Genomic DNA, 11,943 nt, shown 5'->3' on the forward strand with positions numbered 1-11,943 from the left:
CAGTCCGTACTTATACTGGCAGGAAAAAGAGGCAATTTGGAGGCCCTTGCACAAACTGGCTTTATTCTACCTAAGTTGCCCTCCCACAAGTGTGTACTCCGAAAGAGTGTTTAGTGCCGCCGCTCACCTTGTCAGCAATCGGCGTACGAGGTTACATCCAGAAAATGTGGAGAAGATGATGTTCATTAAAATGAATTATAATCAATTCCTCCGCGGAGACATTGACCAGCAGCAATTGCCTCCACAAAGTACACAGGGAGCTGAGATGGTGGATTCCAGTGGGGACGAATTGATAATCTGTGAGGAGGGGGATGTACACGGTGATATATCGGAGGGTGATGATGAGGTGGACATCTTGCCTCTGTAGAGCCAGTTTGTGCAAGGAGAGATTAATTGCTTCTTTTTTGGGGGGGGTCCAAACCAACCCGTCATATCAGTCACAGTCGTGTGGCAGACCCTGTCACTGAAATGATGGGTTGGTTAAAGTGTGCATGTCCTGTTTTGTTTATACAACATAAGAGTGGGTGGGAGGGCCCAAGGACAATTCCATCTTGCACATCTTTTTTCTTTTCTTTTTCTTTGCATCATGTGCTGTTTGGGGAGGGTTTTTTGGAAGGGACATCCTGCGTGACACTGCAGTGCCACTCCTAAATGGGCCCGGTGTTTGTGTCGGCCACTAGGGTCGCTAATCTTACTCACACAGTCAGCTACCTCATTGCGCCTCTTTTTTTCTTTGCGTCATGTGCTGTTTGGGGAGGGTTTTTTGGAAGGGACATCCTGCGTGACACTGCAGTGCCACTCCTAAATGGGCCCGGTGTTTGTGTCGGCCACTAGGGTCGCTAATCTTACTCACACAGTCAGCTACCTCATTGCGCCTCTTTTTTTCTTTGCGTCATGTGCTGTTTGGGGAGGGTTTTTTGGAAGGGACATCCTGCGTGACACTGCAGTGCCACTCCTAGATGGGCCCGGTGTTTGTGTCGGCCACTAGGGTCGCTAATCTTACTCACACAGCTACCTCATTGCGCCTCTTTTTTTCTTTGCGTCATGTGCTGTTTGGGGAGGGTTTTTTGGAAGGGACATCCTGCGTGACACTGCAGTGCCACTCCTAGATGGGCCCGGTGTTTGTGTCGGCCACTAGGGTCGCTAATCTTACTCACACAGCTACCTCATTGCGCCTCTTTTTTTCTTTGCGTCATGTGCTGTTTGGGGAGGGTTTTTTGGAAGGGCCATCCTGCGTGACACTGCAGTGCCACTCCTAGATGGGCCCGGTGTTTGTGTCGGCCACTAGGGTCGCTAATCTTACTCACACAGCTACCTCATTGCGCCTCTTTTTTTCTTCTTTGCATCATGTGCTGTTTGGGGAGGGTTTTTTGGAAGGGACATCCTGCGTGACACTGCAGTGCCACTCCTAGATGGGCCCGGTGTTTGTGTCGGCCACTAGGGTCGCTTATCTTACTCACACAGCGACCTCGGTGCAAATTTTAGGACTAAAAATAATATTGTGAGGTGTGAGGTATTCAGAATAGACTGAAAATGAGTGTAAATTATGGTTTTTGAGGTTAATAATACTTTGGGATCAAAATGACCCCCAAATTCTATGATTTAAGCTGTTTTTTAGTGTTTTTTGAAAAAAACACCCGAATCCAAAACACACCCGAATCCGACAAAAAAAATTTGGTGAGGTTTTGCCAAAACGCGTTCGAACCCAAAACACGGCCGCGGAACCGAACCCAAAACCAAAACACAAAACCCGAAAAATTTCAGGCGCTCATCTCTAGTGTAATTGCAGTGAGTGCCATCAGGGGTGTTTCTTTGATGCTCACCACAACATCTGACAATGTATCTGCATTATTAGGATTGGTACAAGGGTGGATATTTTATATTGTGCTAGACACACCCCTCCAAAAGTGCACCGCCTAATAAAATGGGCTGCGCAAGCCTATGACCGTGACCGCAGCACTGCAAGCGCAGTGAGCCCGCAAGGGGCTGCATTCCGCTCGCCACCCCTGTCGGGATTGTGTGGTCGGGATTCCGGCGTCGGAATTTTGACTGCCGGGATCCCGTCCAGCGGGATTAAGTACTGATCCCGTTTTAAGAGCTAAGTATAAGCTCTTTTAGATATAAAATGTGGATGGCGGCATCATGTCTGTTTTATTGTGTAAACCCAGGTTATCTTCAGCTACTGCAGAAGGCTTATCATGGGGGGAGGGGCATTCAACAGGTCTGAGAGCCCACCAGCAAGAACATAAATCGGCACCTCTGCAAATAATGTAATATAAATGGAACTCTCTACTTTTATACTGATGGCATGGACTTGCTAGCTAAAAGTTGGTGCAACATAATGAATAAATGGTTTTATATTTATATAGGGGTACATTTACTAAGCAGTGATAAGAGTGGAGAAGTGAGCCAGTGGAGACACTTCCTCATCAACCAATCAGCAGCTCTGTATCATTTTATAGTATGCAAATTATAGATGTTACTTCAGTGCTGATAGGTTGCCATGGGCACTTCTCCATTGGCTCACTTCTCCACTCTTATCACTGCTTAGTAAATGTACCCCTAAGTGCTGGAGGATTTTTGTTTCTTTCCGCGGCATATATTATGAAGCATACACCTAAGTCTAAGCACAGGACCTGGAGCTGGGTTGGATGGAAGAACGCTTTGATTTTGTTCTTACCAGGAGGACAACAAATGTTAAACAAATCAACACTTGCAGTGGATGGAGGGAGAGAGGCAGGGAGAGAAGGTGAGGCATAACATAGGCAGATTACAGTAAGGGCGTGTTCGCGTAATTGCCGACTTGTGCAGAGAAGCAGATATGACTCTTGGTAGCCATAATTATCCGGGAACCTTAGGGCTGGTGCAATAACACCCTGATGACGATGACTAGCGCCAGAACTAATTATCCGCTTCTGATTGGGTGACTGTGAATTGACCTCTAAAGCTGATAGGTGTTTCTTAATTGTTCATGTATAGATGGCATGATTTTCTTGTGCAAAATATTATGTCTGTTGTATTATAGAAGGCATCATAATGAATGCATTTGTCAGTGTCATGATTCAAAACAAGTGTTCACAAACATTTCTGGTGCTTATAGCCTAGCTGTGTGTTACCATACTTGCCAGCACTACAGGGACTTGCAGTCAGGGGAGGCAGGGCCTCCCCTGTGATTAATTATTAAAATAATATAAAGAAGATACTTATGACATATTCTGTGTCATAAGAATCTTCTTTATTTAATTCTAATAATTTTCCTGGCTTAAATGTGTTTGGGAGGCACCGATAACAGTGCCTCCCAAACATAATGAAAACGGGACAGAGCGGGGGGCGGGGCCAAGCACTGGGCTGTAAAAGCCCATTCAAATCAGATGGGGAAAGCGGCACTTCTACAAGTGCCTCGCTGACAGGGACACCACCCCGACATCAGCGAGGCACCTGTGATTGGACAGCGGATCCAGTGCTGGATCCACTGTCCAATCACCCAAACACAGCGCTGGAGGCAGCGGGGCCCGGCGGTGAGTGGCGTTGGAGGTAGACGGGAGGAGCAGTGGCCTTGCAGTGTGTGCAGCTCTCCCCTCGACCTCCTCCGCCGGCTCTGTCCTCCCGCTGACCCGAGCGGCGGTGTGTGGCTCTCCCCCTCCTCTCACTGACCGGAGCGGCGGTGTGTATAATGAACATTATACTTACAAACTTAGAGAGAGAGAGAGAGAGAGAGAGAGAGAGAGAGAGAGAGAGAGGGCGGGATGTACTAAGCAGTAATATAACGGTAAAATCTGTTACCAGCTCAATATCTTTTCCCTGTATGTTCAATTAACCCTCAGCCTGCCACGCTGTCAGTTGCTTCCGCATCTCCTGTTACACGTGACTTCTTCTGCATGATACCTGCTCTCATAGGCAGCCTATTGATCCACCGCGGGCACCGTATGTATGAACGTACGGGACCCATCACCTCCAATCATTAAACAATGGCACATATGCCTGGAGGTGACAGGTCCTGTACGTTCGTACATACAGTGCCCGTGGTGGAACAATAGGCTACCTATGAGAGCAGGTACCGTGACGAAGAAGTCACGTGGAACAGGAGATGCGGAAGCAACTGACAGCGCAGTAGGCTGAGGATTAATAGAACATACGGGGAAAAGACATCGGGCCGGTAACAGGTTTTACCGCTATATTACTGCTTAGTACATCCCGCCCCCACTCTCTCTCTCTCTCTCTCTCTCTCTCTTTACTTTTAATAAATTTTTACTTTCACGGTGTGTGTTGTGTTTTATTTGGGTATTTTTTGTTGTTGTAGAACTACAGGTACCAGTGGGCCCGTTATTTCCCCGCATGCTGGTACTTGAGGTTCTCCAAGTACCAGCAAGCGGGGGAGGCTTGCTGGGCCTTGTAGTTCCACAACAAAAATCAATGCTTTTAGCAGCATTGCAAACGCTAGGCCGCCGCCCTCTGGGAGTGTTTCTTAGCTTTGCAGAATAGCAAACGAAAGATTAGCAGAATTGCTACTAAATATTTTCTTGCAGTTTCTGAGTAGCTCCAGACCTACTCCTAGGTTGCGATCACCTCAGTCCGTTTAGTTCCTGGTTTGGCGTCACAAACACGCCCTGTGTTCGGCCAGCCACTCCCCCGTTTCTCCAGACACTCCCGCGTTTTTCCCTGACACACCTGTGTTTTTTAGCACACTCTCGGAAAACGCTCAGTTACCACCCAGAAACGCCCCTTTCCTGTCAATCATTCACCGATCAGCAGTGCGACTGAAAATCGCAGCACGAACACCAGCAAAGCTACTAAGTTTTGTAGCTCTGCGTACCATGCACATGCGCAGTTAGCAACAAATCGCAGCATAGCAAAAATCGTCAACGAGCGAACAACTCAGAATGACCCCCAGTATTCTTTTTTTTTACATATATGGCTATCAGCCTGGCACCCACCGCCCACGGAGTGCTGGGGACAGCCTCGGGCTTCACCCTGGCCCTTGGGGGCCTGGAGGGGGGGGTGACCCCTTGATTTAAGGGGTCCCCACTCCTCCAGGGAACCCGGGCCAGGGGTGACTAGTTGGGGGGGGGGGGTAATGCCACGTCCACAGGGACCTACATAAATGTGTCCCTCGGCTGTGGCATCATGTCCCTGGCTAGTGGAGCCCGGTGCTGGTTTTAAAAATAGGGGGGACCCCTACATCTTTTGTCCCCCATATTTTTGGAACCAGGACCGGACTAATAGCCCAGTGGCGGTTGTCTAAATACGGGGAACCCCTGTCCAAGTTTTATCCCAGTATTTAAACAACCAGGACCGGCTCAAAGAGCCCGAGGCTGGTTATACTTAGGAGGGGGGACCTCACACATTTTTTAAATTTTTTTTTAAACCATTCAGACCCTTCTCCATTAAGTTAATGGAAGCCCTGGACAACATAATTGCATTCATGTCCTCTTCCCACTCCCTTCCCAGTCCCAAACACTAAATATTATTATTTTTCTCTAAAAATGTACAATATACAACAAGTATGATGAGCAGGCAGGCAGCGGGCATTGGCGGCATCGGACTAAGATGCAAATTAGTGGCGGAGGGCTGGGTCAGTTGATGGTGGGCGAGTTTATAAGCCACTGGCGGTGGCAGCGGGCATCGGCTCAGAGGCAGTAGCGGGCATCGGCTCGGCGGCGGTAGGGGTCATTGGCAGGATCCGGCAGACATTATGGCTGTAGTGCCTCACCAGCCACTGACCTCACCGCACACCACTGTATTAAACAGTGTATTTATAAAAGTACAGTATAGTGTATACAAAGTCACAAAATGTTGTGACTTTGTTTACAATATACTTTATCACTTTAAAAGTCCTTGAGTGCTGCCCCTTTTCTCTGTATATGTACAGTATAAGAAGCAATTCACCCCAGCCCACCTAGTGACCACCTGAATCTCCCCTTGATAGGTAGGTGTGTTTGTGTGTGTGTGTGTGTGGGGGGGGGGGGGAGGGGGGGTTTGCAGGTTAGGGAGCGCTAGGATGATGCTCTGCCTAGGGTGCATAGAGACCTTACACAGGCCTTGCCTACGAAGCAGGGAAGCTGTTGCCAGCAGCTTCCCTGAAAATAAAAAACCTAACAAAGTCTTTTCCAGCAGAACTCTGTAGAGCTCCACTATCATGCGTCCAGTCTCACCGGGCACAATTTCTAAACTGAGGTCTGGAGGAAGGGTATAGAGGGAGGAGCCAGTTCACACTGTGGAAAAGTCTTAAAGTGCCGAAGGCTCTTGCGAATCCGTCTATACCCCATGGTACTAATAGGACCCCAGCATCATCTAGGACGTTAGAGAAATGTCATTGTGAAACATAATGAACTGAAACCACGAAGAGCACAAATTATATATAAGCAGCTGAAGTACAGATGGAGCCATGCTAGTCGTGGTTCCGTCTGTAACTAGGGGCGCGCCTATCGCTGAGAACGTCTCCACCCGGCCGTGCGCGCGTGACGGAGACGCACCCTGTTCACTTGAATGGAGAGCGTCTTAGTCCGCGCGCCCGGACAGAGACTCTCACAATGGGAGCGTCTCTGTGCACTCCAGGAGTGACCAGGCGGATGTATCGCCCAGTCACGCCAGGAGTGCGCGCCTGTGATGGAGCCGCCTCAGATGAGCGCGGCTCCATCTGTACCCGACATTGCCCAGGTTTAAATGTTAAAGTTATTAACGTATCAAGGAGTTAGATGGAACTGTCAATATTTTACAAATAATTAGCAGCTCTTCCAACACACCAATGAGGTGGCTGCCCAGTGTCGGTTTTTTTTTCTTGGGGTGTCGCCAGTAGCCCTAATCCCCAGCTCTCATTTTTTTTTTTATAATCACCTTTACCACCAACGGTGTTCCTGCCGGCCGGCCCAAGTGGTGTTTCTGCCGGCCCAAGTGGTGTTTCTGCCGGCCCAAGTGGTGTTTCTACAGCCATCTACGTGCTAATTCTAGAAATGTGTAAGAATTTGCACTGGCACGAGCTGTAGCACTGATCTCATGTGCAGACTGTAAATTCTTTGCCATAGGGACCATGCGGGGCAAATTAATCAGCGGTGCCATAGTGCGTCTCATAATAAACTGCATGTCTTTCTGCAGCACTTTGTCCTCCCTGCCCCTCTCAGCAGTACCATGGGGGACATTGTTTCTCTCCACCCGTGTCTGGATGAATTTGGCCTTGCTCCCATAGGTCATTGTGCTGCGTGACTCTTCAAAGGCACTATCTGCAGGGCTGACGTGTTCAATCATGACCATTCTGCTTTTCCCGCTCAGTGCGCCCTTTAGCAGCCAGGTCAGTTTACTGTCCCGATAGTTTATATGGCTGCCTGGTTTCTCGCGCAGTGCCATGATGCACTTCCTGAGGGCGAGGAGGGAGCGGTTGATGTAACCTCCTTCTTTCATGGTCTTGCCACTGTTGGTAGTCTGGCTTGCTCGCTCTGATCCTGCCAGGTCCACCATGTACAGGCGGCCTGTGCTAACCCCATCACTGCCTGTTTGTTTTACAGTGATTTGTAATATGGCATGGGAGCGTGATGAGGTCTTATTAGCTGCTGTTGTTGGTCCAGAGCGCCTTTTGTTTCCCATCTTCAGCAGATTCATGGCCTCCTCAGGAGTGCTAGGGGAGAACGCAGTAATCCCTAGTATTTTGGTGTTACCATAAGGATCTTCTCTGAGGGCCAAAGATCCAGAAGAAGGTCTTAATAGGTCCCGGATCGTTTCATTGTAGATCTCAGCATATGACAATGATAAAGAGAAATGATCTCTCCTTCCGGTCTCCTCAATCGTTTTATACAGGTCCTTCAGGGTGCGATAAATCATTCCGGGCTCGCGAGGCTTACCCATCATAGTATAGGTCTTCCCTGTGCCTGTTGGGCCGTAGGCGAATATGGCAGCATTGTACCCAGCTAGGATGTCATCCACTATGTTCTTCATCGTGGAATCATATACATTTTCCTGAGTAGCTGCCTGATCGAACACGTGGTTAAAGGTGAATGTTGTTTCTCTTGTCCTGCTCGAGCGCAGTACGTCATAAGGATCCTCGCCAGGGTCCTTCAGTAGCAGCGTCTGCGGACCAAGTTGGTGTGTGATGCACTGGGCTCGATTCTTAGTCTCCATCAAATTAAATGGACGGATGCGCAGAGCCACAGTCACCTGATGGTCTATAGCGTTCTTCTGTTCAGTATTCATCTTCTCGATTCTAATATCAGAAAAGCGTAAGAAAATTATCTGTGTGTTGGCACTAGTCCAGCAATATCAGATATGAGCCAGGAAGCAGCCAGCTGCCTGTTCTATACCCATCAGCTGCATTATGACATCACTATGTCATCACAAGCAGCTGCACTATGACATCACTATGACATAGGCACACACCACCACCACCACCACCACCACCACATATACACACACATAGTACGCACTACACACATACTGTTCAAACAGCATATATACAGTACACACACCACCACCACCACATATACACATACATACACACACCACCACCACCACATATACACATACATACACACACCACCACCCAGCGCCGTAACTAGACATTTTAGCGCTGTGTGCAAGAAACAGGATCGGCGCCCCCCCCCCTCCCGCCAAATATAAAACAGGGCCAATGCGCGCCGGAGGCGTGCGCCAAAAATATACAGCTGCGGCTTCATTTGGAAGGGGTGTGGCCACATAGCTCCCTTTTACACAGTACGACAGGCAGAGTCCCCTTTTACACATTAGGCAGAGTCCCCTTTTACACATTACGGCAGGCAGAGTCCCCCTTTTACACAGTACGGCAGGTAGAGTCCCCTTTTACACATTACAGCAGGCAGAGTCCCCCTTTTACACAGTACGGCAGGTAGAGTCCCCTTTTACACATTAGGCACGTAGAGTCCCCCTTATACACATTAAGGCAGCAGAGTCCCCCCTTTTTACACATTAGGCAGCAGAGTCCCCCTTTGTTATATATTACAGCAACAGAGCCCCCTTTTTCACATTAGGCAGGGAGAGTGTGTTTGTATGTCACATTAGGCGGGGAGAGTGTGTGTGTTTATGTGTGTGTGTGTCACATTAAGCATGGGGAGTGTGTGTGTGTGTCATATTAGACGTGGAGAGTGTGTGTGTGTGTGTGTCACATTAGGCGTGGAGAGTGTGTGTGTAAGTGTGTGTGTGTGTTGTCACCTGTGGGGGCGATCCGGCAACCTGACAGGCGTAGACACTGTTCTACAGGCGCTCCCACTCCTACTCCATTGCTGATGCGGCGGTGGGTCTAAGAGGCGTCATCAGCAGAGGCGGGACAAACGTCAGCAGGGCCTGCAGGCGGCTTCAGTGGCTCTCCCTCTCCTCCTCCTTTGCAGCGGGGGTGGGTCTCACAGGAGGAATTAGCTGAGGCAGCGTCGGCTCCTATACGGCAACAGGCGGCTCATATACGGCAACAGGCGGCTCAGTAGCGCTGATAAAGCTGAATATTTATCGTATATAAAACCCTTTATGAGGTCTAAGAACACTGTACGCTATTTACGTATGAAGTACCGTAAGGGTACGCTCGTTGCGTAACAATCGCTCAGCCGTAGTCGAGACGCTCAAGCGTCACGTTCGCTCACGGCCAAGAGATCACTGGCAGGCACGCTATTGGCTGCTGACTAACGTAATGATTCGCTATAGCGTAGCGGACGCTCGGGACCACGAGGAGATCACCAGCGGCGCTGACGCTCACAATGTTAAACCTTTGTATCTAAACCATAAACAGTGTATTGTGCAGTAAAACCTTAGTGTAATGATAGAGTGTAAATGCAACACAGTATAACCTTATTACCTTTAAAGCTGTTCTAGCGTCACCGACGCTCTGAGAATACTTAACACTATAAGAAATACACAGATACCGTGCTCAGGGTCCAACGCCTAATATATATATTATGAATGATATACTTGCAAAAGAATTAATACAAATACAAATCATACACTACAATATAACATAGACTACCTAACCAGATAACTACACAGGAAATATAATACAATTACTATTTAAGAGAAAATAAGAGAGAAAGAGGAGAAGAGAGAGAGAGAGAGATTGGCTCACAATAACAAGAAGATCAATATAGTTGCGGAGAAAAACTTACGCACAAAGGAAACGATCGCATGCGCCTCTGGACATCCAGCTCCCGATTTTCAGCAATGATAACCGTTGAAGAGTGAGAGCTGGATGTGATCGGCCTGCCTATTTATGCCCCACACACAATGCAATTCAATGGTCCCTACAATCTCATTGTTCATTGGACACAGGAATTCCTCCTCGCATTATAACAAAAGGTCATAGGTTGATTCATACAGGTGGGCCGTGACTATTTCCAACAGCTCAGGTGGGAGGGAAACTGGGTTTCCCGCCGCATGGATAAGTAAGTGCAAATACAGTAAATGTTCATAAACTTCTTATGTCCATAACTATTCGCACGAGCGATTAATCCGCTTCAAACCAACACCGGAATATTGCTAATTAAATACTCTTCCGATGGGTACTAAACACCACTGTATTACTCCTGTCTGACCCTTCGTATCAAACAAAGAGGGATTTCTCTGTTCACGAACATTCTATATTAACCAAACTTTCAGAATCTATCAAAGGGACCATGATCTACAAAATACATTATATAGTGAAAATATGTAACGATTGAGTCGCACGCTACGATCACATAAACTCTACCGTAAATACGCATACCATGCGCCTGCGGGTGCCCGCGACTGTGAGTATGCGCACGTACGGGAGAGCGTACGCATGCGCAGCACGGACCTGTGTGAGGTGCAAATATGGTAGTGTGCATAGAGATATTTTTCTGACTTTGACAGTCCACCCTTTGGCAGTCAACAATAACTGCCACCTTCTAAAACATTTCAAAAAGAGAAAAATATATGTCAGGGGTTAATACATTTCCATGGTTGGGTAAGGGAGGAGAGAGGAGAAGGTGTGAAGAGGGTATGACCTAGTGAGATAGCAGAAGCATGTGTGTATGAGTCCATGTTTGGGGGGTCATGTATCATCGTGCCGTACGTGTGGTACATCAAGCTTCGAGGTATTGCGAAGTATACATTTGAATTCCTTCTTATCCCGTGGTACGGGTCTGTGGATGGGCTGTCAAACTTTACCGAGCTCTTTTCGGCTTTGGTTGTAACAAAATGGGGGAGCACATTTTAGTTGATGATACATGAATGGGGGAGATATGTGATTGCTGATATCTGTGCCTGTATTCCCTATCGACTATGTGTGTCATTACCTGAGGGTTGTAGAAATGAAGAAAAGACATAATTACGGTAAATGCGGTGGTATTCTATGTCAGGTAAATGTACATTCGTCGATTGAGGTCTTGTTTGGTGTCTGTTGAATGCAGTCTTCTTTGTGCTTTTGCCCATAAGGTGCGAGCAAAAGCTGTCAATGTCCATAGATTTACAAAAGTGTTGGGCTAGCGTAATTTTAAAATTTCTAGGGAAACTGGGGATCCATGGCATAGTTCATCAAAAATCTGTGTATCAGGTTGTCAAAACTTCTTCTTTAATCCATCTGTTGTCTGTATATCGGCTCATCAAACTCCTCGTCCAAGTGGGTCTTTTTACCTTGGAGGAAACGGAAAAACAGGTGAAAGAAACGGACCGTAGAAATCGCATTTTCATCACATTATTGTTTCTACCGTTGGGTCATAAATCAAGTCCATTTGAATTACAGTTTCCTCACTCCTTAAACTCATTACCCTAGTACGACGATTGCACCTCATTAAAGCATGACCGCATCTAAATATCAAACCAATCGTTATGATAACACCTAAGATACATAGGAGAAACTTCCCAACATCCATTATGACTCCTTGAGCCCAGTCTCCTAAACCAGAGAACCAATTTCGCGGGTTCAACCATGACACCCAACCAGTCAGCTCATTACCTACAGCAGCAAGAGTGATATTGTGT

The 11,943-nt window shown here is 47.6% G+C and overlaps 1 protein-coding gene across 1 annotated transcript; it reads right to left on the reverse strand.

Annotated features, from left to right (window-relative positions):
* Positions 1–6,809: 6,809 nt before the first annotated feature.
* On the reverse strand, positions 6,810–8,259 carry LOC134929434 (kinesin-like protein KIF19). Its single transcript, XM_063925064.1, has one exon. It carries the CDS (start codon positions 8,179–8,181, stop codon positions 6,922–6,924), a length of 1,260 nt encoding a protein of 419 aa, XP_063781134.1. The 5' UTR covers positions 8,182–8,259; the 3' UTR covers positions 6,810–6,921.
* Positions 8,260–11,943: the final 3,684 nt, after the last annotated feature.

Source organism: Pseudophryne corroboree, chromosome 5 (genome assembly GCF_028390025.1).
Source record: "Pseudophryne corroboree isolate aPseCor3 chromosome 5, aPseCor3.hap2, whole genome shotgun sequence".
In the NCBI taxonomy this organism is placed as follows: Eukaryota; Metazoa; Chordata; class Amphibia; order Anura; family Myobatrachidae; genus Pseudophryne; species Pseudophryne corroboree.

Bases quoted from the DNA above. Each gene is read 5' to 3' on its own strand.
- LOC134929434 (XM_063925064.1), bottom strand. From the start codon at position 8,181: ATGAATACTGAACAGAAGAACGCTATAGACCATCAGGTGACTGTGGCT.